General features: G+C 38.6%; 1 protein-coding gene and 1 non-coding gene across 9 annotated transcripts in view; one reads left to right on the top strand and one right to left on the bottom strand.

The window, feature by feature from the left end:
* Positions 1–27,114, bottom strand: part of MTRF1 (mitochondrial translation release factor 1) — a 57,795-nt gene that overhangs the window by 25,657 nt on the left and 5,024 nt on the right. For 2 of the 8 annotated variants that reach the window (XM_068526542.1, XM_068526539.1), the window contains exons 2-9: positions 19,294–19,454; positions 17,389–17,479; positions 17,081–17,155; positions 16,140–16,565; positions 11,461–11,552; positions 9,546–9,627; positions 8,315–8,422; positions 2,536–2,708 (exon numbers count right to left, since the gene is read on the bottom strand). In XM_068526542.1, coding sequence (XP_068382643.1) covers positions 2,536–2,708; positions 8,315–8,422; positions 9,546–9,627; positions 11,461–11,552; positions 16,140–16,557 — 873 coding nt within the window. In that variant the 5' untranslated portion in view covers positions 16,558–16,565; positions 17,081–17,155; positions 17,389–17,479; positions 19,294–19,454. Of the gene's footprint in view, positions 1–2,535; positions 2,709–8,314; positions 8,423–9,545; positions 9,628–11,460; positions 11,553–16,139; positions 16,566–17,080; positions 17,156–17,388; positions 17,480–19,293; positions 19,683–20,151; positions 20,327–27,114 lie in introns of those variants that run through there. The other 6 variants (XM_068526541.1, XM_068526540.1, XM_068526546.1 and 3 more) reach the window with 6 other exon arrangements.
* On the top strand, positions 4,977–5,083 carry LOC137752298 (U6 spliceosomal RNA). The gene has a single exon (XR_011071142.1). It is a non-coding gene; the product is annotated as a U6 spliceosomal RNA (small nuclear RNA).

The raw sequence follows: 27,114 nt of genomic DNA, 5'->3' as shown, positions 1-27,114 counted from the left end.
AGGATTAATCTCCAAAACATACAAGCAACTCATGCAGCTCAATATCAGAAAAACAAACAACCAATCCAAAAATGGGCAGAAGACCTAAATAGACATTTCTTCAAAGAAGATATACAGATTGCCAACAAACACATGAAAGAATGCTCAACATCATTAATCATTAGAGAAATGCAAATCAAAACTACAATGAGATATCATCTCACTCTGGTCATAATGGCCATCATCACAAAATCTACAAACAATAAATGCTGGAGAGGGTGTGGAGCAAAGGGAACCCTCTTGCACTGTTGGTGGGAATGTAAATTGATACAGCCCCTATGGAGAACTGTATGGAGGTTCCTTAAAAAACTAAAAACAGAACTACCATACAACCCAGCAATCCCACTACTGGGCATATACCCGGAGAAAACCATAATTCAAAAAGAGTCATGTACCAAAATGTTCACTGCAGCTCTATTTACAATAGCCAGGACATGGAAGCAACCTAAGTGTCCATCAACAGTTGAATGGATAAAGAAGATGCGGCACATATATAAAAAGGAACGAAACGGAGTTATTTGTAGTGACGTGGATGGACCTAGAGACTGTCATACAGAGTGAAGTAAGTCAGAAAGAGAAAAACTAATACCGTATGCTAACACATATATATGGAATCTAAAAAAAAAAAAAAGAAAAGAAAATGGTCAGAAGAACCTAGGGGCAAGACGGGAATAAAGATGCAGACCTAGTAGAGAATGGACTTGAGGATACGGGGAGGGGGAAGGGTAAGCTGGGACAAAGTGAGAGAGTGGCATGGACATATATACACTACCAAACGTAAAATAGATAGCTAGTGGGAAGGAGCCACATAGCACAGGGAGATCAGCTCGGTGCTTTGTGACCACCTAGAGGGGTGGGAGGGAGGGAGATGCAAGAGGGAAGAGATATGGGGACATATGTATACGTATAACTGATTCACTTTGTTATAAAGCAGAAACTGACACACCAATGTAAAGCAATTATACTCTAATAAAGATGTTAAAAAAAAAAAAAAAGAGAAAGCAAGAAGAAAGGAGGAGAGAAGGTAGTGGGGAGGAAAGTTCCTTACAGAAAAGAATGCCAGGTAATACATGTAGAAGGAATGACAGAATTAGAAAATCACCATTTTGCAATCCCAAACTAAATAAATAATTCAGGCAAAGATCATTAATGGATGTTAAAACCACAGAAGAAATGTTGTTGGGAATAGGATATATTACCCTAGAGATTACTTAGTAATTACAAAGGAAAAAATACACTTTCATAATGGAGAAATTTTTGTGGTCACCATCTTAACTAAATGCTCAAACCAATCCTCACTAAGAGTGGGACAATATGATATTCTATGCCTTCTGATAAGATGCAACATGAATATAACTACACCTGAAAAGTATTCTTGCTCAAAATGTATAACCTGAATAGAATGGAACATTTAAATATAACTTTCAATACAACATAGGACATAAAGGAACAATTTAAAGAATACTATGAGGAAACAATCAGATGAATCCAGATGTGGAACATTCTATAAGGCAAATGGTCTAGACTCTTCAAAAAGTTAATGTCATTAAAAGAAAAAAAAAAGAAAAGTTGGGAGACTGGTTCCAGACTTAAAGAGATTTAACAACCAATTGCAATGAGTGAAATTTGACGGGATCCTGGTTAAAAAAATTGCTATAAAAATAAATTGTGATATTGTGATTTATAATAATATATTGGTCTTTGTCCAGTTCTCACCCTAAGCCCCTTTCAACCACACTTGAGTTTATGTTAATGAGGTGGGGGGGGCTGATCCCAGGGGAACCAACCACTTAATTAGAGGGTTGGAACTTTCATCTCCACTGCACTTCCAACCTCCAGGGAGTGGAATCCCCAAAGCCCAATGATTTAACCAATCATGTCTATGTATGGAAGCCTCCATAAAAATCCCCAAAGCACAGGGTTCAGAGAGCTGCCAGGCTGATGAACACATGAAGCTGCTGGAAGGGTAGCGAGCCTGGAGAGGGTATAGAAGCTCTGCACCTCTTCCCACATACTTTGTCCTATGCACTTCTTCCATCTGTCTATTCCTGAGTTGTATCTTTTGTAAAAAGCCAGTAGTCTAGTAAGTAAACTGTTTTCCTGAGCTCTGTGAGCCACTTTAGTATTATTTTACCTAAAGAGGGGGTCATGGGAACCTCCAGATGGATAACCAGTTGATCAGAAACACAGGAGACAACCAGGCCTTGTGATTGGCCTCTGAAGCGGAAGGGGAGGCTCTCTTGTGGGACTGAGTCTAGCCTGTAGGATCTGATGCCATCTCCAGGTAGATGGGGTCAGAACTGAGTTGAATTGTAGGACGACCACATGCTGTCCACAGAGAACTGAAGAACTACTTCGTCGGGGGGGAATGAACTCCACACATTTGGAGTGCAGAAGTACTCTGTGAGTATACAGAACACACAGGAGTTTTTCCTAGACAATAAAATTCTGGTTGATCTTCATAGATAACGGTATAGAGTTTAGGTAGGAGGTTACCTCATCTGGTTGAGGGAGGACGATAACCGACATCGTTCCCGTGTGAATACGCTGCATCCTTGACGACAGGCCCACCTCAGGGATCCGCTGAACTCGGTGAATCCCACCTTCATACTTCAAATGCTTATAGACATTGTCACCGGAAATTCGGGCGGCTGCATGATGTAGCCCACCTATGAAAAAATGTTCCAGCAATATTAATGAATTCTACTTTGAAAGGGATCAGGATCTTAGATGCCCTTAATGTAAGGCCTGGATGTGAGCACAGAGCCTGAGATGAGAACATAAGGTAGGTACAAAACTATATTTTCCCAGTGTAAGTGAATTAATCTATAAAAGGAAACACCAAAATATTATTTATGGTTACCTCTGGAGAACAGAATAACAGCATGTTTTTCATTTTACTTTTTATACTTTTTTTGTTGCTAAGTTTTATATAATGAACAAATTCCACTTTTACAAAAATAGCATTAGAAAAAAAGAATACTGGGATGTTTTCTACATTGAACTATACCATGCAATCTTACGCTAATTTGGTGCCATATATAAAAGAGTGTTCAGTAACATAGTAATTTGATAATGATGAATAATTCTATAGGTTCTCTCAAGTTCTCAAGAATCTATTGAAATTTAGCTCTTGCTTATCTGTGGAGTGGGAAGATAAGCACAAAAAAATCTTAATGCCTAGGCTAGTTTCTTATTGACCATGTTTTTTAAAAATGTTTTTATTACAAAATAATATACATGGAAAACCACATGAATGAAATGTATAGTTCAAGATCAAGAAAGAGAACTTTGTTGGACTTCTCTGGCGGTCCAGAGGTTAAGACTCTGCACTTCCACTGCAGGGGGCACAGGTTCAATCCCTGATCAGGGAACTAAGATCCCACATGCCGCCCAGCGTGGCCACAAAAAAAAAAAAAGGAAAGAAAAAGAACTTTGTCAGGCACCCCCAAAGCCCTCTCACATGCCCCTTCCTAGTTACAATCCCCCCCTTCTCATGAGTAACCATTATCCTTCTATTCCCTTCTTTATTATAATTTTATTACCTAATGTGCTACCCTAGCCACTACAGTTTAGTCTTGTCCATTTAAAAAATTTGATACGTCTTTCAAATCTCTCAGTCTATAAGTTCGTCATCCATCTCTTTTGTTTACTTCAAATTATCTGTTGAGGAACTAGGGCTGTTGATCTATAGAAATTTCCCACGTTCTGTTCTTTTTTTTTTTTTTAATTATTTTATTTTTTTAATTTTTAAATTTTTAATTTTTTAAAAAAAAATTTATTTACTTATTTATTATTTACCTATTTGGGCTGCGCTGGGTCTTAGTTGCGGCACACGGGATCTTCATTGTGGCATGCATGTGGGATCTAGTTCCCTGACCAGGGATTGAACCCAGGCCCCCTGCATTAGGAGCACGGAGTCTTATCCACTGAACCACCAGGGAAGTCCCCCATGGTCTGGTTTTGCTGATTGCATACTCTTGGAGTGACTCAACCTGTTTTTCTGCCCTCTGTACTGGCTGCAATTGGGCAGCTGGATCCGGAAACTGGATCACTTGAAAAATATTTCAATTCCTTAGGTACCAGGAATACAGAAATAATAGTGTCAGACCTACACTACATATCAAGAGCTATCACCCTCCATTGCTTCCACAATGACTATCTTGTAATTATTTAGTTTGGACTGTTTATGTAGCGGTTGAGTATTTCCCCTATCTGTCCCAAGGTCACAAAACTACAAGACTTTAAGTCATTTGATATATGAATTTTTTCATGAAAATGTATTTTTTTCCAATCTTAGCTTTTAGTGCTGTATCTCTGATTCTATTTCAATTAAACATTAAATATATATACATATAATTTTTTATAAATTTATTTATTTTATTTATTCTTGGCTGCGTTGGGTCTTTGGTGCTGTGTGCAGGCTTTCTCTAGTTGCAGCGAGTGGGGGCTACTCTTCAATGCGGTGCGCGGGTTTCTCATTGCGGTGGCTTCTCTTGTTGTGGAGCATGGGCTCTAGGCGCGCAGGCTTCAGTAGTTGTGGCACGTGGGCTCCGTAGTTGTGGCTCGCAGGCTCTAGAGCACAGGCTCAGTAGTTGTGGCACACGGGCTTAGTTGCTCCACAGCATGTGGGATCTTCCCAGACCAGGGCTTGAACCCGTGCCCCCTGCATTGGCAGGCGGATTCTTAACCACTGTGCCACCAGGGAAGCCCATACATATAATTTAATATACATACTTTATAGGGCAGGTACTTTTTCCTCTTTCTCTATCTTGTTATTATTTTTTTTTTTGGGCTGCACTGTGCAGCATGCAGGATCTTAGTTCGCTGACCAGGGACTGAACCCAGGCCCTGGCAGTGAAAGCGCCAAGTCCTAACCACTGGACCACCAGGGAATTCCTGAAAATTTTTTCTTTTTTAATAAAAGACCTTTTTTTGTGCTCACTTCGGCAGCACATACACTAAAATTGGAACGCTACAGAGAAGATTAGAATGGCCCCTGCGCAAGGATGACCCACAAATGTGTGAAGCGTTCCATATTTTTTAACTAATAAGGACCTACTGTATAGCACAGGGAGCTCTACTGAATATTCTGTAATGGCCTATATGGGAAAAGAATCTGAAAAGGAGTGGATATATGTGTATGTATAACTGATTCACTTTGCTGTACACCTGAAACTAACACAACATTGTAAATCCACTATACTCCAATAAAAATAAAAAATAAAATAAAATAAAAGGCCCTTTTACCTTCTAAAATGTCTTTTATTTTATTTTGCTACTGAGTTAATGTATCTAAAAGAAAGATGTCCCAACCATTGTTTGGGCTGCTCTGGGCACCTGGAACAGAATCTCTCTTCCTGTTATTAAGTTCACCTCCCTTTCATTATTGAAAGTTGAATTCAAAATACACGTCTCAGAGATTACATTCTCTCTTTCATATGCTGCTGCTTCTCATTACATTCTGGAAACTCTCTCCTCTCCTGCTTCCAAAATATTATACTGTTCTCATGCTTTTTCCTGCTTCTCTGACCCTCTTTTTCTTTTGCCAACTAGTTTATCTTTCTAAATATGGCCATTCTCCAACGTTTGGTACCCTGAATGTTCCCTCGCTATAAACTCTCCCTCACTTATTCTCTCTCAGTATCAGACATTATCTCTGTGCTAACAGCTATCAAATCTCTCTCCTCAATTCTATTCTCTCACCAAAGCTCTGGTTACACGACTTCAGCATTTACTGGATATTTCTAAAGGGATGCTCACTATAACAACACATATAATAATTCAAAAACAACTTTCACTGTTCTGCCCAAATGGAGACTGCCTTCCAATTTCTATTCCATTCAGTGGCATGAATGAATATCACAATCTTCCCAGCTAGAAAGATTAGATCCCTGTGGCTCATCTCCTTTGTATCAGAATAAACTAATGGGATGTAGTGTGGTTCTGGATCAGACAGACTTAAATCTAATCCCAGGACTGCCATTACTTATTGTGTGATCTTGGATTCGTTACTTACTCTCTGAGCCTAGATCTTCATCTGTAAAATGGGATTAACAATACCCAGGGTTGTGAAGATCAAACGGCCCATATTGCACGCAGGACATAGTGGGCAAGCAAGAGATCCTCTTGTCAGTTACCAAATTTTGCTCACTCTTCCTCTGAAGTTCTCTCACACGTGTCCCTACTCCCAATTCTAACTCTTAGTCATACCTGGATTACTCTAATAACCTCTCTGCCGTCTGCCTTAAATCTAGCCTCTTCAATCCATCTTTCACACTGCTGTCAAAATAATCTTCTTAAAACAAACTTATGGTTGCCAAAGGGGAAAGGAGAGTGGGGGGAGGGATAAATTAGGAGGTTGGGATTAACATATACACACTACTATATAGAAAATAGATAACCAACAAGGACCTACTGTATAGCATAGGGAGCTATGCTCAATATTCTGTAATAACCTATAAGGGAAAAGAATCTGAAAAGGAATATATATATATACACATATATATATATATACACATACATATATATATACACATATATATATATATACACACACACACACACACATAACTGAATCACTGTGCTGTACACCTGAAACTAACACCATATTGTAAATCATCTATACTTCAATAAAAAAAGAAAAAAGAATCTTCTTAAAATATATATTGATCAAATCATATTCTTCTTAGCAAAATCTTCAACAGCTCCCTAACAATCAAGGCCTGTTCAGCTTTAATGTCTGCTCAAAATCTACTCTTTTGAACCTATTTCCTCTCACTTCTCATCACAAATATCCTCCGGTTTAATTGGCTTCCTCACTTCTACACACACACAGCAAGATCTTTCCCACCACCATGCTGTTGCTCAAATTGGTCCTTCCCTCTGCTCTCGTAGGTCTTCCCTTTGAAACCGTGCACTTCAGATTGGGACTTGAACCCATGTGCTGGGACACGAACCCAGCCTAAACCCTGATTGGGACTTGAACCCACATGGCTAGGACTCAAACCCGGCCAAAACCCACTGTCTTCCAACTGAGATCACACACCTGGTTTTAGGACTTAATGAAGCTTAGGTTCTTGATGTCTCATCACAGAAAGAATTCAGTGAGAAGCAAAGTGATAGGTAAGAAGTGGATTTATTTAGAGAGAAATACACTCCACAGATACAGTGTGGGCCATCTCAGGAGGTGAGAGCAGCACCAGGGTATGGGGTTGTCAGTTTTTAAGGGGTGGGTAATTTCATAGGCTAATAAGTGGGAGGAGTATTCCAGCTATTTTGGGAAGGGGGCGGGGATTTCTGGGAATCGGGCCACCACCCAATTTTTCATCCTTATGGTTGGCCTTGGAACTGTCATGGCGCTGGTCGGTGTGTCATTTAGCTTGCTGATGTATTACAATGAGCATATACTGAGGCTCAAGGTCTAGTGGAAGTCGACTTGTCCGCCATCTTGGACCCATTTGGTTCTAATCAGTTTATGTCATGTCCTCGGGCTATGTCATTCTTTCAAAGGTTGCGCCCTGCCCCCTTCCCTCCTGTTTCACCTTTCCTAACCACTGGCTGTATTTCAAATCCATATGATGCACAAACTTCCTTATGCTCTATACTTGTTTTCATTTCCCTCAATTATTTAACTTACATGAATCCTCTTTCCCCACTTTGATAATTTGTGGGTTATTATTCATGGGCCCTCTGTCTACTACAGTGTATCTTTGTGTAACCAAGCAGACAAAAACTTCCAGATGGATTAAGAGAATCAAACAAAAAAGAATTACTATCAGATGTTCTGATTTAACATACTTGAGTATTTAAAAGTTTAAAGACTCACATTGGTTCTTATTGTTTATGTTGTCTAAGTGTTTATTAGCCCAACTAGGGTGGGAGCTTCTTGAAAATAAAGACAAGTGACTAACTTTTTCTGCATTCCCATAAACCTCCAACACATCATTAGTACTTTAGAGTAAAAACCTTAATACATCTTGGCTTTGAACAACAGAGCAATGATTTTTCAGGCAAGGCATATATCAACCCTCCACAGGGAAAGTCTCTCTAATTCAGATATTCCTTCCTAGGAGGATACTTCCTTCCCTCCCACTCTCTTCTCCCATAGTAAGAATTCTACTATAGTAAGCCACTGTGATTGACGAGCCCATGTCACAGTATTTAGTAGATATAGGTCAAATGTTTTAAAAAATGGGACAACATGGTTCTAATCAATATCAGAAGAAAAACAACTTCCAGCATCATCTATGGACAAATCCTCAAATACACCTACCATAATCAGCTGGTGTATAATTCAGAAGTTCAAATTTCCAGTGTTTGTAGCTTGAATAATTCTGGTACATATCAAATATTTCCCGGGTAAATTGTTGGCAGATATCACCTAAGAGAAAATACAAAAACATTCAGTCAGCACACATTTCTCCAAAGAAGACATATAGACGGCCAGTAGGCACATGAAAAGATGCCCAACATCGCTAATTATTAGAGAAATGCAAATCAGGACTACAATGAGGTATCACCTCACACTGCTCAGAATGGCCATCATTAAAAAACCTACAAACAATAAATGCTGGAGAGGGTGTGGAGAAAAGGGAACCCTCCTGCACTGTTGGTGGGAATGTAAATTGGTGCAGCCACTCTGGAAAACAGTATGGAGGTTCCTTCAAAAACTAAAAATAGAGTTGCCATATGACCCAGCAATCCCATTCTTGGGCATATATCTGGAGCAAACTCTAATAAGAAAAGATACATGCACCCCAATGTTCATAGCAGCACTATTTACAATAGCCAAAACACGGAAGCAACCTAAACGCCCATCAACAGAGGAATGGATAAAGATGTGGTACATATATACAATGGAATACCACTCAGTCATAAAAAAGAATGAAATAATGGCATTTGCAGCAACATGGATGGACCTAGAGATTATCATACTAAGTGAAGTAAGTCAGAAAGAGAAAGACAAGCACCATATGATATCACTTGCATGTGGAATCTAAAATATGACACAAATGAACTTATTTTCAAAGCAGAAACAGACTCACAGACATAGAAATCAAACTTACGGTTACCAAAGGGGATGGGGGTGGGAAGGGATAAATTAGGAGTTTGGGATTAGCAGATACAAACTACTACTACGTATAAATTAGATAAACAACAAGGTCCTACTGTATAGCACAGTAGGATAGAAAATATTCAATATCCTGTAATAAACCAAAATAAAAAGAATATGAAAAAAATATACATTTATAACTGAATCACAGCTGTACACCAGAAACTAACACAGCATTGTAAATCAACTATACTTCAATAAAAAATTAAAAAAAAAATCAGCACAGCTTTCTTAGAGAGTCCTCCTTAAGTAAAAACCCCTTAGGAGTTGAGAAATGACTACTTCCGAAGTGAAACACATTTATTTAACAGACTTAAAGTTATAGTGTGTCATATCAAGGTAACATTTAAGTATTTTTTAAGATCATTTACAATCAAATTATTTTATTGACCTCCAGTAGTTCTTCCAGATGTCACCTCTAAAATAACATCATTTTTGTCATGTTTCTCCTTTGGCACTAGACTCTGGAGAAGCTGAAGAAGAAAAAAAAAAATCAGTATTAGTGTATATATTTTCCATGGTATACTGCTATTCCTTGAACTTAGATAAAAGACCCCCAAAATACTAAAAAATCAGTAATTAACAAAATCATAGAGCATCTCAAAGAGGTCTGGTCCTAAAATGCTTTAGTAAGTAGACCTAATTAGGCCTAAAATAAATGATGATTCATGTTAACAATGAAGTTACTTGTTGGCATATTTTCTACAATGCTATCAAATTATCTTAATTTTCTAAAATGCAAAAGTTTAGATCAAAGTCCAGCGTTCCATTCAATTTTCTTCAAATTTTGCTTCTGATTAGTCTTAAACAGTAGCTTCTTTCATCTAATGAAAGAAGTAAGCTTTGAAAGTCTTCATTTGGAGAAAATGAGGACTTTTAACATATGATTATATACTCTCTCCCACCTTAAACGACAGCGGACGGACACCAGGCCGTGCCCTGTCTTCTCAGCAGAGTTGCTGTTTAAAGAGTAGATTGAGGATCCCCAAGGTAAGGCTCAAATAGTCTCTCAGTGTGACAAGAAAAAAAGGGGCCTTCTAATAAAGAAAGCAACCAACTTACCTCTTAGGAAGAAAAGGGAAGCAACTTTATTTTTAGTATTACTAAAAGGTCTTTCAAATCAAACTGAAAGTATCTATGTGTCATGATTCTCCCTACTGACAATTTTTGAAATAGTCCATCTCTGCTAGAAATGATAGAGCCTGCAGGAGAGAATATTAGACTAAGACTCAGAGACGTCCTACATCTGCTTTTGACTAGCTGTTTAAATCAGTGAAAAAAATAACTGATCCCTCCACCTCATCCTCCTCAACCCCTCAAAAAGTCCCTCTAGAGATTATCATACTAAGTGAAGCAAGCCAGACAGAGAAAGACCAATATCATATGATATTGCTTATATGTGGAATCTAAAAAAAAAGATACAAATGAACTTATTTACAAAACAGAAATAGACTCACAGACGTAGAAAACAAACTTATGGTTACCAAAGGGAAATGGGGTTTGGGATTAACATACATCCACTACCATATATAAAATATATAACCAACAAGGACCTACTGTATGGCACAGGGAATTATACTGAATATTTTTTAACAACCTATAAGAGAAAAGAATCTGACAAAGAAGATATATATATATCTGAATCACTGTGCTGTACACCTGAAACTAACACAACATTGTAAATCAACTATACTTCAAGGAAAAAAAAAGTCTCTCTACTGGATTCCCAGGGTAGGGAAGACTGAAGGTAGGAGGATGGCAAATATGACAAAGGGGAACATAGTACATAGCACTGTATTTTCATTTTCTTTTGGACAAACCATCCATTGAGCTAGAAGGGACTAAAGACTTGTATTAACCCACTGTCTCTATGCCCTTGGATTCACTCCATTCTACCCTGAATGCAGATTTTCAATCCTTAATTAACCCAGTTACCATGTACCACTCCCTCTTTCTAAGACTTAAAACCCCCTGACTCTTCCCCATGTTGAAGTAAATTTCTTCACTAGCATGTGTTCCCTTGTCTGGTAACTTAATAGATTCAGCTTTGGAATACTTTTGTCTGGCGGGGGGCGGGGTGGCGGGGGGGGGGCAGGGGGGAGGTGGTTTCATTCCTTGCCAACACAATCTCTTCAATCTCATTCTGTAGTAAATGACAGCAGTAAACCCAACATTATCAATCATCATAAGAGAAGACTTAATCAACTGGTGTTTGGAAAATACTTTGAGCAGCAAAACATAGTCTAGCAAGAATAGTATTCCTTTACATTAACATTACTGAGATGAGTTTACCTCTTAAAACATACCTCACTGTATAACATGTTGATTTTCTGAAGAATGGTTTGCCTCTCTTCCAAAGCAAGTTCTTGTAACTGCTTTTCATCTTGTTTATTTAGACCTACAAACCATCGACAGAAATAATGGTAAAAATGTTTAAATACTTACGAAGAAATTCTTAAATAGCTACCTAATCTCTACCTACTAGGTTTTATTTCAGTTGTGAAGGCAAGGGATTATACAAAGTAACAGAATAGTTACAGAATGTAAAGTATTTGCTAAGTGTGTCCAAAAAACTCAGTGTGAAAACAAGTACGATCTTGCCCCAAGGAGCTGGTGATTTGAATGTCTATAAGTAATTATAGAAATCAGTGATTAATCAAACAGGTTTAAAAAGGGACTGGCTAATTAAATGTAAACCCGAATAAGCTAAGTTTCAGGGTAAACTGGGGTGACCATTTCTTGTCTAAAGGTGGCAGCCATTACCCAGCGCACTGTGAGTAACGTAGCATGGCTAGAAACTTTTTTTTTTTTTTTTCAAGAGATGTCAGAAATAAGACCTCTTAAAATTTTGAAACCTCTTGAAATGTTCGTACTTAGTAAACATTTTTTAAAAACACCACATGGGTCAAAAAAAACCACACATCTTTGCAAATCTCTGCTTTATGGAAAGAACGGTCGTTTTCACATCATTTCAAAGCAGAAAGTTAAATCATGGAGCTTTAACAACACAAGCTATCAATGAGATAGTGGCCAAGTAGGGTGGATCCCATAACCTTTGACTCCATTGCTTTAGATGCCCAGAGACTCCATTTGTCACTGGTGATGTGTGCTAGATGAGGTAGAAATTTTTGATTCTTAAAAATAAAGAAGAAAATAGAAATGAAGACTCATAAAGGAGAGAAGGCTCTTTAAAATTCTTTTCTAGTCATGGAAGTCATTGGGGTCTGGCGGGATTCTATGCCTCATTCCTGTTTTCAACATTTCACACTTACTCTGTGCTAAATACTCTGCCAGTTGCTGGGGACACAAGGATGAATAAAACATGGTTCAGGGCTAAAGTGGCTCAGTCTGGTGGGAAAGGTGGACACATTCACTTGTTTACAATATGTGGTATGGGCAGCGCCATCGAGGCCTAAAGGGTGGTCTAACCCAGACTTCAACCCTTAAGGAAGTTTCCTAGATAAGGTGCCATCTGAACTCAATTCTAATTATGGATCACCTGTTGCAGAATTGTAATATCGCTACTGGCCTCGCCTTGTGCACGTAAGTCTCGGGTCAAAGGAACCAGAAAAACCTGCTGATTTGCAATCATATAAAATTATTTTTGTGGCTTTTTATTATTTACTGAACTGTAAGATCCAATCTAGTTCAATTTCACTGTATCAACAGATTCAAGAGTCTATTGTATCTTATGTTTGGTGCTGCAGGAAATAAAGATGAATAAGACACAAGCCCTGTACTTGAGGAACAGGAAAAGGGACTGAAGTTAAGACAATTACATAATGGATCAGAATATAAAACAGAGAAAGGCAATCATACTTGTTTTACAGAGGGGAGTGAAGCCAAAGGATGATATTCAAGCCATACTTTGTAAGCAGACTGAACTTTAAGAAGGTGAAATTGGTGGGTTTACAACATGAGCAAAGACACAGACATGGGATGGTCTGAGTATATTCAGGGAATGGCAAATTGTCTGTTTTGGTTGGAAGGGAGAATATGCAAAGGGAATTAATATACTACACAGAGAGGTGGGGGTCACTCGGCAGAGACTATTAAATGCCAAGCCAAGAAATCTATATTTACAGGCAATGGGAGTTACTGGAAATTCAGAGCAGGAGAGAAATATGATTAAGGTTGTACTTAGGCTGGGAAAGCTTGGAGGTGAGACTACAAATTAGGAATTTATTGTAATCATCTAGGACTGAGATATAATGAAAATATAAACTAGTGGAAAGAATAGAAGAGGACTCATGCAAGACATATTACAGAGGTAGACCCTATTGGACTTTGAATCATTGTGCAGTGGGTAAGAGCAGAGGCTGTGGAGTCTCCTTGATTGGGTTCAAATTCCTGCTCCTCTCCTGACTGGCTAAGTGACCTTTGGCATTTTAACCTCTCAGTTTCTTCATCCATAAAGTGAGAATATTAATAATAATTCCTACCTCATAAGGTCATTGTGAACATTTCAAATGAGATAATATTTGCAAATACTTACCTTAGTGCCTGGCACATACTAAGACTTAGTAAATGTAGCTATTATCACTATTATTATAAAATAGAATTGTAGAAGAAACTTTAGAAGCAATCTACTAATACTTTAATCCAATCTACTAATATTACACATGATACAAACATGGCTGAAAGAGGTTATGTCAGTCTAATTTGGAAAGCATTTAGTAAGCTCCTATTATGTGCAAGCAACTTTCCCAAACTAATTAATTACAAATTTTAGTGGCATTACGCGAAAGAGTAAAAAATAATCCTCATTAAAAGAGGTGAGAGGGAATTCCCTGGCGGTCCAGTGGTTAGGACTCTGCACTTCCACTGCAGGGGGCACATGTTCAATCTCTGGTCAGGGAACTAAGATCCCGCATGCCTCGTGGCCAAAAAAAAAAGTGAGAGACTCACAGACCACTAATAGAAGGCAGAAAAAGGTAAGGCTTTGGACATCCAGGACTTTACAGGTATACCTGTGACTGGCCTCGATGCTGCTTAACATCTCTAAGGCCTAATGAAACAGGATGGAGCACAGAAGAAAGTTTATAAATTAAACTAAAAGCCAATAGCAAGGGACTTTCCTGCTGGTCCAGTGGTTAAGACTCTGTGCTCCCAATGCAGGGGGCCTGGGTTCCATCCCTGGTCACGGAACTAGATCCCGCATGCTGCAACTGAAGATCCGGTGTGCTGTAACTAAGACCCAGCACAGCCAAATAAATAAATAAATAAATATTAAAAATAAAATACAATAAAAGCCAATAACAAAACTTGGATTGGGACTTCCCTGGTGGCACAGTGGATAGGACTCCATGCTCCCAATGCAGGGGGCCCGGGTTCGATCCCTGGTCAGGGAACTAGATCCCACATGCATGCTGCAACTAAGAGTTTGCATGCTGCAACTAAGACCCAGTGCGACCAAATAAATAAATAAATAAATATTAAAAAAAAAAGAGGGCTCATGTCCTTAAAAAAAAAAAAAAAAAAAAAATTTGGATAAATGTTGAAACCCAGGTTAGTCCATTATACTTTTCTCTCAACTTCTGTATATTTTGGAAATTTTTCATAAAAGAAAAAATGTTAAGGCAATAAAACATTAAGAGATACTCAAATTAAAAATTAACACCTCTCACATTATATATAAAATTAACTCAAATAAATCAATGACCTAAATATAAGGACTAAAAATATAAAACCCTTGGAGGAAAACATAGATGTGAACCTTTGTGACCTTGGATTATACAATAATTTCTTAGATATGTCACCAAAACACAAACAAGAGAAAAAAAAGATAAACTGAACATCATCAAAATTAAAAACTGTGGTGCTTCAAGGGACAACCCACAGAATGGGAGAAAATTTTTGCAAATAATATATCTGATAAGGAACTTGTATCTGTAATATAAAGAACTCTTACAACTCAATAATAAAAAAGACAACTCAATTAAAAAATGGGCAAAGGATCTAAACAGTCATTTATCCAAAGGTGATATACAATAGCCAATAGGCACATAAAAAGACACTCAACACCATTAATCAGGGAAATGCAAGTCAAAACCACGGTAAGATACCACTTCACACACACTAGGAAGGCTAGAATCAAAAGGGCGGATCACAAGGGTTGGAGAGGATGTAGAAACACCAGAACGCTCATACACTGAGGATGGAATGTAAAATGGTTCAGCCACTTTGGAAAACCAGTCTGGCAGTTCCTCAGAAGGTTAAACATGGAGTTACCACACAACTTAGCAATATATGTCCACACAAAAACTTGTACACAAATGTTCATAACAGCATTGTTCATAATAACCAAAAAAGTGGAAAAACTCAATAACCAACAACTGATGAATGGATAAATAAAATGTGGTATATCTATACAATGGGACATAATTCAGCAATAAAAAGAAATGAAGTACAGAAACATGCTACAACATAAATGAACCTTAAACATATGCTAAGTGAAAGAAGCCAGTCACATAGGGTAACATATTGTATGATTCCATTTATATAAAATGCCTGAAATAAGTAACTGTATAGAGACAGAAAGATTAGTGGTTGTCTAGGGCTGGCAGGGATGGGGCGGGGGGGATTGGGATGAGATGGCTAAAGGGTGCAGGGTTTCTTTTTGGGGTAATGAAATAATACCCATACCATATAAGCCCTTTGATGGGGTAGGAATTGTATTTTTGTGTCCCTGGTATGTAGCACATAGGACAGTGCCCAATAAAGATCTATTAATAAATTAAAGCTTCTGAAAAGGTCAATATTTAGTCCCCCAGACCCTAAGCGCTTCTTGGCAAGTACCACAAGGACCTCGGTCTCTTAGTAGTTGCTCTTTAGTAGCTGAAATACTTCAAACACCCAGAGTACAGAGTCCTGTCCTTTCCAAGTGCAGGGCTAACTACATGCAGGCTTTTTAAAAGACTGTGTTCAATATACCTTTAACTTAGAAAATCAATCCTGTACTTGTACACACACATCTTTTACCTACTTTTACACATTGATTCTAACTCTTCAATGGCTTGTTCAGCCTCCTGAATTTCTTTGTAAATGACTGCAAGCGGTGCCAGCTCAGCATGCCGTTGATTCAAGGACCTCCGGTCCCCTTCACTCACAGAGATATGCTGCAAACAATGATCGAGTGTTTGGTACTCCTTATTCAGGTCCTCCATATATTTCTGTAGTGCTTTATGCTTCCAGATCATCCTGGTATCTTGATGGCAATATCTCCTGGACCAATTCTCCCTTAACAGACAATGGAGAATGTGATTCTTGTTTCGTCTAAAAACCCACAGCCTTGTGTCAAGAGGTATCTGTGTAAGTTGATGAGAATGGAGATGGACATGGCACTGGTGGTGACCATTAAGACACGGATGTCTAAAAAGCCAAACAAACAGGTGACGATTCATTTCAGCATCTGAAACAAAATAAACACAATCTGAGAAATATCACCTCCACAGATATAAAAGCTGGAAGGATCCTCAAGAAATCCTGCTCAATTCACTGCCTCAGCCAGCTCCAAACACAGTCCCTAAATTCAATAACCCACAAAAAGAAAACGAATCTTCAAATCTGTGAATATAACAAAATAAATGAAGGTAGTGCTGTTTTCTACCCACTCAACATATATAATTAACTAAGGCAAATGAGTAGGAGTGTAACTAATAAATATATCAGTAGAATGGGTTAAATCAGGTATTTTCTAGAAAGTACCCAGAATCTAAAATTGAGTGTGTGAATAAGCTCTTGACAAGTATGAAATAATCATGCAAACTTTAGGTGGTTCACATATTAATAGATTTTTAAAGTTTGAAGGAAACACTACTTCCTTGTCTAATTCTTAGGTATCCAGATGCCCAAGAAAGTCAAGTAACTTAATCATGATTATTCATTCTGCCAGATAGAGGCAGAGCTGAGGTGAATGCAGCTTGCCTGTTCAGACTTCAGTGCTTTTCATTCCCAACTATGCAATCACTCTTCGAAGGTGCTTCCCTTTTAGCTGAGATCCTAAAGGACGGAAAATTTACATATTAACAGACTAAGAAAGTAGAAGGTTTGGAAAAAAAAAAAGACAATGATGATAATTATATTAAATGAAAAAAGCAGAATCAAAACAATATAATCTCAATTAGGTTTTCAAATTTTTCTACAGTATATGGAATACATGGGTTTATGGGGACATAACCGCATCATAAGTTGAGGAAGAGCTTTATTTTGAAAAAAGACAACTAAAAACATACCAAAATGTTAATAAGATGATCTCTAGTTGTGGGATTATGGATTCCTTTTGCTTCCTTTTTTTTTCCTACTTCTTCGTGTTTTCCAAGTTTCCTATACATTTAGCACATACTACTTTTACAATCAGGAAGAAAAATTACTTTAAAAAATTACATGTTAGGCGAAATTAGTTATGTACAATAATTATCTGTTCTTCCTTCTAACAGAGATAATCGAAAGAGCTAACAAACGTACACAATGGTTTTACTGAGTAAGAAAGAGAAGATAAAGTGTTCTAAGAAAAATACTTTGCCCCTAAAATCCTGAGGTTCAAAGTTGAAATAAGGGTCAAAATTGATCAGAATCAACCTTTATTGTCTCCAGTGTTCCTACTACGTTAGGTGTATTCATATATTAGCTTATTTGATCATTGTAAGTCTGCTAACTTGGATATTGTTATCTCCTAGGAGATAAAATATTCAGAATAGTCTCTAAAATATTCACAGTTTGCAGGGTTGTACTAAGGAAATTTAACATACTGAATCACATTGAGAAAAGGACTGCGGGAAGCATGCACCAAGGCGCAGTAGCCACAAATGTTACAGTCCTCCAGCAGGAGTTTCTGCGTGTCTTCACATTGAGACAAGCTGGGACCTGGCACCCTTTGCTGCAGTGCTGCAATGCTTGCACCTGGACAAATGCTTCCTTAAGCAACAAAATACAAAGAAACGATAAGGGGCTAAAAATAACTGTGCATGCGCAGTTGGGGCAAATTCTGGACAACTAGATAAAAGGAGACCAAAAAGCCCATCTGCCACCTCTGAAGAGCTGGCAGCAAAAGCAGGGGGTGGGGAGCAAAAGCAGGGTACTGCGCATGCCCCCTGCACACAACACAGCCAAGGGGATGGGCAAACCACTTAAGCCGCCCCTCTGCTGGATCCCTGGACACACCCCTACCCTCACCCTATGTAAGGAACCTGCTCACTCCCCTCTGCTGCAGCAGGGGTCACAATATAGCCTTGCCTAAATTTCTTGTCTGGCCTCTGATCAATATCTATTGATTAAAGAGGCCAGGAACCCTAGTCTGTAACCACATCTAGTCACAGAAAGTGTGTCCATTTGAAAAAGGACATAAAAAAAATGGCAAAAAGATTTTTGTTAAAACACTCCTAGCTAAATTTCCATTTTAGAAATAGTTAGTAGAAAAAGTAACTCTCAAGGTCATGAACCTCAATGTTAAGTAAATCCCAAGACGTTTACCTTCTAGGTTTATCTATACCTGAGAATAGCAAGCCTTCTCCATCACCCCCCACAGTAACAGGATTAAAATGATACTCTAGGGGCTTTCCTGGTGGCGTAGTCATTTAAGAGTCCGCCTGCCAAGGCAGGGGACATGGGTTCAAGCCCTGGCCCGGGAAGATCCCACATGCCGCGGAGCAACTAAGCCCGTGCGCCACAACTGCTGAGCCTGCGCTCTAGGGCCCGTGAGCCACAACTACTGAGCCCTCATGCCACAGCTACTGAAGTCTGCGCGCCTAGAGCCCGTGATCTGCAACGAGAGAAGCCGCCGCAATGAGAAGCCCGCGCACCGCAACGAAGAGTAGCCCCCGCTCGCTGCAACTAGAGAAAGCCCGCGCGAAGCAACGAAGACCCAACGCAGCCAAAAATAAATAAAAATTAAAAATAAAATGATACTCTAGGAACAACTCTCAGCCTTGGCAAGTCAGAAGTGACACTAACCCGGCACGAGAGCATCACGTGTAAGCCACACTAACTCGGTATATGGAATGATCCCATAGGGAGACACCATGGGAAAAAAAAAAAAAAAAGCTGGAGAAGGAAAATAGACTTTTAAGACCAGAAAAGAGAAGTGAACTGTGAGCACATTTAAAAAAAAAAAAGACAGAAAGGACGTTAGGTTTCCTTACGGAGGTCAGAACCTTCCGTGGTCCACTACGTTTCAGCCCGACAGGCACCGGATCACCTTCACTGCCGGGTTCACCCCTTCCGGCTTAGCGCTTGATCCCGCCTCCTCCTCCGTCTCGACTCTTCTCCAGAAGAGTAGTCCTTGCGTGTGCCTAACAATAAGCTAACAGAGGAAACAAAAGAGAAAAATGGAAAAGCGAGAAAAATTCCCACGAGAGAGATGACCAGGGGACTTACTCATCCGGAGTCTGAGCCCAGGGTGTAGGTTGCGATGGAAAGGGGAAGGGAGGTGCAGGGGCATTGGTGCCGCAGTGTTCAATGAACCACAACTCCCAAGAGCTCCCACCCGGGAATCTTGGGAGTTGTAGTTTATCTCGGACGGACGCCCAGCCTCCAACCCCCTAGGCCAAAGGTGGAGCTTTGGTTTTCACAGTTTCAGGCAAGCCCAGAAGGGAGATTCTCTACAGTTCTGATTAAGAGATCAAGATATACAAGAATTTTCTTGTATACAGAGCACCTAGAGCAGAGATTCCTGATTTTTTAAAATGAGGATCCCTTTTCATCATTCAAAAATTTGCAGGATTCTGCATGTTAATACTTGTACTTTCAGCTTCCAATGCCTGAGAAGATACCTAATGACTAATTGAGACTATAGAGTTGTATTTTTTAAAATCATAAGGAGGATCCAAAATATGAGAGACTATATATAGCCACAACTTATTGAATTTATAGCTGTTGTATACATAAACACAATTTTGGGGCTCAATTTAAGTTTGTAGCTTGTAAACCATCAATTAAGTAAAGCATTAAAAAACCTAAATAATAAACAATTCCAGGAAAATGCAAATATATTGCCTTACTTTGAATATTCAAGTAGGATACACATTTACATTGGTGATCACATTTACAAGTCATTTGACATCTGTGCCCTAGAATTTCTTCCTGAAAAGCAGAGGCAACAAGAATTCCACATTACCAACTTCACAAGATATTTCCTTAGTTTATGACCACATATATAAAAAGGAGAATTAGGCATAAATATAAATATCTTACATGTATTGCCTATTTCAAGGTATCTACTTCTACCAACTACATATTAGATACTACTCTAAATGGCTTAAACCTATTAATTAATTTAATCTTTACAACAACCCTAAAATACCCATTTTGCAGAAGAGAGAACTAAGGCACAGAGAGTTTAAGTAACTTGTCCAAGGTAAAAGAACTAGTAAGTGATAGAGCTGAGATTCAATGAAAAAAATCTGTCTTAATGATCTATGGCTCCTAAGCTCTGATACTGCCTCCCTCCTCCAGAAAAAAGAAAAGAAAACATTCAGTCATTCATGCAGTAAATATTGAGCACCAGTTATGTGTTAATCACTATTCTAGACATGAGACTTCAGCAATGAACAGAAAAGACAAAAATCTTTGCTCTCGCGAATACCAAAGTACCCACGTAAATCAGTCTCCTAAATTATCCAACAAAATCCTTTCATTCTTTATTTTGATGTATGTATGCAGATATATAACTTAAGTAGTATATATAAAACTTCCTTCTTAAAAAATAAGCTTTAGTGCCATGGACTAATCCCTCCCAAATTCAGTATGTTGAAGCTAACCTCCAATATGACCCCACTGGAAATAGGGCCTTTAAGGTGATTAAGGTTAAATGAGGTCATATAGAGGGAACCCTAATCTGATAGGACTAGTGACCTTACAGGAAGAGACCAGAGAGCTTGTGTAGTCTCTTCCTGCCCCCCTCTTTCCCTCAACGAGCGAAAGGAGGTCGGGGGTGAGCGCACAGCAAGATAGCAGCCACCTACAAGCCAAGAGAAGAGGCCTCAGAAGGAAACCTACCTTGCCAGCACCTTGATCTTGAACTTTCCAACCTCCAAAACTGTGAGAAATAAATTTCTGTTGTTTAAGCCACTCAGTATGGTACTTTGTTATGGCAGCCCAAGCAAAGACATTTACAAATGTAAACATTTATTGAGATATACATGAAACGTTATACACTTTATGAATGTTATTTCTAAATTTAAAGAAAATCCCTAAAGACTATAAATATTGCTTCCTCCTCCATGTTTTCTTAAAGAAAGTAATGTGGTTATAATTATATTTATTAATATGCAAAGATGTCCACAATATATTATTAAGTGAAAGAGAATGTTTTAAAAACTCATCAAACTATTTCACTTAAAAAACGTATGTGGGACTTCCCTGGTGGCGCAGTGGTTAAGAATCCGCCTGCCAATGCAGGGGACACGGGTTGGAGCCCTGGTCTGGGAAGACTGCACAGAGCAGCTAAGCCCACAAGCCACATCTACTGAGCCCTCGTGCCACAACTACTGAAGCCCACGTGCCTAGAGCCCGTGCTCCGCAACAAGAGAAGCCATTGCAATGAGAAGCCCACGCACGGCAAGGAAGAGTAGCCCCTGCACCCTACAACTAGAGAAAGCCTGCGTGCAACAACAAAGACCCAATGCAGCCAAAAATAATTAATTAATTAATTGATTTTAAAAAAAGTATGTGATGCATATTTAAAAGTCTGGTGGAGGGAATTCCCTGGTGGTCCAGTGGTTAGGACTTGGTGCTTTCACTGCTGTGGCCTGGGTTCAATCCCTGGTCGGGGAACTAAGATCCTACAAGCTGTGCAGTGCAGCCAAAAAAAAAAAAAAAAAAAGAAAAATCTGGTGGAATTATAGGTAATCTCTATTTTCCTTTTCATAGTACTATGAATTTCTTGAAATTTTGTGATGGGTATTGTAAACAAGAAAGCTATAAAAGAAAAAAGACATTCTTTCATGTTTGATTGAAAAGCCTTATGGAAGTTATTATTCTCGAATTGTTCTATGAAGTTAAACAACTTCTATTTGCAAGAAGTCTGATATATTACAGGATAAAAGTTTCCAGAAATAGTAATAAAAGAGGTTGATTCAGTGGGGGAAAAAGAATTAGCATTTTGATTAAATTAGAAACAAGCACTACCATGTCTGAAATATTTCTCACAATAAAGTCAACTATGAATACTTTCTTTGTTGAATGAATTTGTAATGGGCACTGACGATTTGGCATCTCTTTGTCAGAAACTAAATGACCTGTGTCTCCCTCCTCCAACTTGGAGCATGCTAACACAACAAAATACGTGGGGTCATTTTTCATCTCCATTTAGAGCAAATCAGTCCCAAACCCAAAGGGGTAGGGAATGGGGATTTTCACTTAACTTCCTCTCAGAGACCTCCGGATTCTTTTAAAGATTCTGAGGACACTCGCGTCTAGAGTACTAACAAGAGGTCGATTTGTGTCCTTCAGCAGAGATTTCACATCAGTAAACTGTCTGCTTAGGGCTTACCCCGAGAGAAGCAGAGCACCAGACTTTCCTCAGCCCTGGACATTCTTTGGGGAGCTAGACAAGGGTGAGTGTAGAGATTGTTCCAGGCTAAGTTGAAACTTTGGTCCTATCTGGGAAATTTTCAGTGGCACTGAAAGCAACATAAAATCTCAGCACACAGCCATAAAACATTATGTTTTTTAGCACACTGTGAAGATGCACCTGGCTTTCTGATTCCCGGGAGTTTGGCTCTTGACCACATGTTGAGACATTTCACAATGGGAAGACTGGCAATGGCTTGGGATTTTAATCAGATATATTTTACTATAGAAAAAGTGAAAGCAGGTAGCAATTTAATACAAAATTCAAGTTCTCAGTATGGTGGAAAAGTGGAAAAGCAGAGTTTATTCTATTTTAATTCTTATGAACTATTTTTCCCGAGAGAAGTGAAATACAAAGAATGAAAAAAGAGCATTTCTGATTTTCACATGTTCGTACTGGTTCTCAAATTTTTCGGAGCTTGAAAAAAATAAAGCTAACAAACGCCACCTGCTGGCATTATTGAAACTAGATCGCAAGTTATTTTGAGTCAAGAGATGTTCAAGGGGTCTTGAAATGTCAACTTACGATGTATTTCTTTTACTCTAATAATAATAATAATAAAAGGGTAGATCCTGGAAACTCATCTTTTACCCCATAAACTGGTATTAGCCTAGGTTGAGGTCAGCTTTGTTAACAAGATCATTTAGTGTTGTCTCCTACAACTTCTTGGTAATTTCATCTCTTCCATTTTTCATCCTAAATTTCAGGCTAAATATTTTTCTTAAGTTATTTCCTTCAGTTTTGAATTATACATTTTCAAATTTTCATTTCAATGAGTTTAGTTTTTCCATCATTTTCTACTAACAGTAGTCTTCAAATACCCTTTATAAGCATTTAAGTACTTTCCAACTTAGATCCAAATCTTCCCTTGAGGAATACAATGTAATCCATACTCTGTGTGTGTGTAGATATATATCTTTTTATTTTTTCCCTTTTTATTATGAAAAATTTCAAACATGTTCAAAAATAGAACAGTAAAATGACCCCTGTGCACTCATCATGAATTCTCAACATTATCAACTCACTGTTTCACCTTCCCTCCTCCCTCCCCCTTCTCATCCTCACTGGATTAATTTGAAGCAAATACAAGACATCGTAACTCTTCGTCTGTAAATATTTTTGTATATACCTCCAGAAGATAAAGACTTTTAAAATATATGATCACCCCTAAAAATTAAAAATAGCTTCTTAATATTATCAAATATCTAGTCAGTATTTAAATTTCCTTGATTGTGCCAGATTTTTTGTATTTTTCTTTTTTTGGGGGGGGAGGCAGTTTGCTTGTTCATATCAAGATTCAAATAAGGTCCATACATTGCAATTTGTTGCTATATATAATACTTGGTTTGTTTTAATCTACAGGTTCCCCCCTCTTTTTACTTTTTTTTACTTGCAATGTATTTGCTGAAGAGACCAGATCCTTTGCCTTGAGGAGTTTCACGCAGTCTAGATTTTTCTAGACTTGTGTTGTGGTGTTTATCGTGTTCCTTTGTTTCCTGTATTTCCTATAAACTGGTCTGGAAGCTTGAACAGAGTCATATTTACTTTTTTTTTTTCAAAACTAATTCATAGGTGGGTTAGATACTTACAAAGGAAGATGCGAAATATTTAGTTGTGTCTTTTTAAAATACTAGAAGCTCTTGATTGCCTAGATCCATTATTCCATTAGAAGTTGCAAAATGGTGATATTTTATCATTCTGACTTCATTTATTTATTTATTTGGTTGTGCCGGGACTTAGTCGCGGCTCGCAGGCTCCTTAGTTGAGGCATGCGAACTCTTAGTTGCGGCATGCATGTGGGATCTGGTTCCCTCACCAAAGATCAAACCTGGGCTCCCTGCATTGGGAGCGTGGAGTCTTAACCACTGTGCCACGAGGGAAGTCCCCTGACTTCATTTATTATTTGGAATCTCTATAAAGAGAAACTTTTCCTCATCAACTATTTGTTGCCCTTGCTTTGCAATTTTTAAAAGAAAAAATTAAAACTTTGCCAAAGTGGAGAGGTGATCAAATTCAAAATTTTGCTTTCTGAACAATTCCCAGGATTTCCAAATTCTATTTCAATCTTATCTTTTTTTTTACTTTAGTAGTACGGCAATTCTCTGTAATTCTCAAATCCCCAAAGCTCTGAAAAACCTTGTTTTCAATGCAAATATCAAAAATCTCTGAAAACTGAAGGGTTTTTGCTGCTCCAGATCCTGCTGAAAGTGTTATAATGTACGGTATATGCATTTCCTTTCTAAATCCAAAGTATCCTGAAGTTTGCAAACATGTGGTCCAAGTATTTCAGGTAAAGAACTGTGAACTGTAACAATAATATAGTAGTTAACATTCACTGAGTACGTATTCTTTACCAGGTGGTGCTCTACATTTTTAACATTTAACTAACACACTCAATCTTCCCAACAACCCTACGAATTGCTGAGGCACAGCATGGCTTAGGTGACTTGCTCAAGATTGTGCCCAACAGACAGATGAAGAGTAGCCAAAGGGATCTGAACCAAAAAGGCTGGGCGGCACTGTGACCTTGATTCTGCTGCCCGCATTCTCTCGTTAACTTGCACATCGTTCTCCCAGCTCTCCAGGATCTGACTCCAGTCTAGCTAGCCTCTTTTCTTCTCTCATGATATCCTCCAAGAACTTCACGTTTCAGCTCAACCAGGTAACTCCTTATTTCCCCCAAAACACATCTTCAAACTTGTCTTTTTTGTTCATATTGCTAAAAGATACTTTTTAAAGGTAAGATTATGACTTTTGTATAAATATGAAATGTACAACTGTCAATTTTTAAAATTAATTAATTATTAATTAATGAGGGATGTTATAATTTGTTCAACAAAATCTAAAGAGAAAACATAAATACACCATAAGGAATGCTGAAATGAATTTGTTTAAAAGATGAAAAACTGGTCAGTACACGCAAGACATAACCACTTGCACCTCAGTTATACAAATTTGCATTTCTAGGGAAAAGAATCATGTGCAGGGCTTCCCTGGTGGCGCAGTGGTTAAGAATCCGCCTGCCAATGCAGGGCACAAGGGTTTGAGCCCTGTTCCGGGAAGATCCCACATTCCGAGGAGCAACTAAACCCGAGTGCCACAACTACTTAGCCTGCGCTCTAAAGCCTGCGAGCCACAACTCCTGAAGCCCACACGCCTAGAGCCCGTGCTAGGCAACAAGAGAAGCCACCGCAATGAGAAGCCCGGGCACCGCAACGAAGAGTAGCCCCCGCTCGCCGCAACTACAGATAGCCTGCCCCGCAGCCACGAAGACCCAACGCAGCCAAAAATAAATAAATAAATTAATTAATTTAAAAAAACCGGCAATCTCAGTAAAAGAATCATGTGCATTGTTAGCAGTTTTCTACAACATAAAAGAGTTGTAAAATAGCTCAAAGACAATGAAAAACAGTTAATTCAACAGGAGGTCTTAAAATCTCTTTGCCTATTTCAGTGTCTCCCAATTTTTCTTGACAATACTAATTCCTCTGCCTGGAGTGCAATTCATTGAAATTATCTTCATCAAACCAGTATTTACTGAATATCTACTATGTGCCAAGCACTCTGCTAAGTGCTAGGGGTTCAATGGTGAGGAAAACAGACCCCATTCCAGCTGTCATTGTCTTTGATAGATCAGCTCATCCACCTATCATAGTCCTTCGTTTAAGCTCTCATATAATCTCAATTACAATTCTTGTAATATTGCTGAATCTTTCCTTGTATTATACTTAGCAATTTATTATTCACACTTCATTTTACAGTTCTGGGGAGCAAGATACAAGTCCCAAATTCTGAATCTCTTTGGCAGAAGATGATAAATTACTTTCTCATTCCTGAGGAGGTGAAAGCAACTACAGCTAGGCACAGACAGGAAGGGCATCACAGATACACACTGAGAATCTAGGAAATTTCAAGAGATAGGCAGGAACCAAATCATAAAGGGCTTCACATTCTCAGGTAAAGAGGCTCAGCTTTCTCCTGGAAGCCATGGAAGAATTTTAAGCAATAAGCATCATTAGGGACTTCCCTGGCGGGCCAGTGGGTAAGACTCTGCGCTCCCAATGCAGGGGGCCTGGGTTCGATCCCTGGTCTGGGAACTAGCTCCCACGTGCATGCCACAACTAAGATTGCGCTTGCCACAAATAAGAAGTCCGCATGCTGCAACCAAACAGGCCACAACAAAGATCCCAAGTGCCGCAACTAAGACCCGGAGCAGCCAAAATTAATTAATTAATTAATACTTTTTAAAAAGCATCATTAGATTTGTATTTTACAAAGATCATGTAGTAGGCTGAATGTATGTAACACTCTAATCACCGGGATCTGTGACTGTGTTACCTTATGTGGCAAAAAGAGACTTTGCAGATGTGATTAAATATATTAAGATGGG

Source organism: Eschrichtius robustus, chromosome 18 (genome assembly GCF_028021215.1).
Source record: "Eschrichtius robustus isolate mEscRob2 chromosome 18, mEscRob2.pri, whole genome shotgun sequence".
Lineage (NCBI taxonomy): Eukaryota > Metazoa > Chordata > Mammalia > Artiodactyla > Eschrichtiidae > Eschrichtius > Eschrichtius robustus.
The sequence above is the reverse complement of the archived record's forward strand: the minus strand, read 5'-3'. Positions and strand labels throughout refer to the sequence as shown.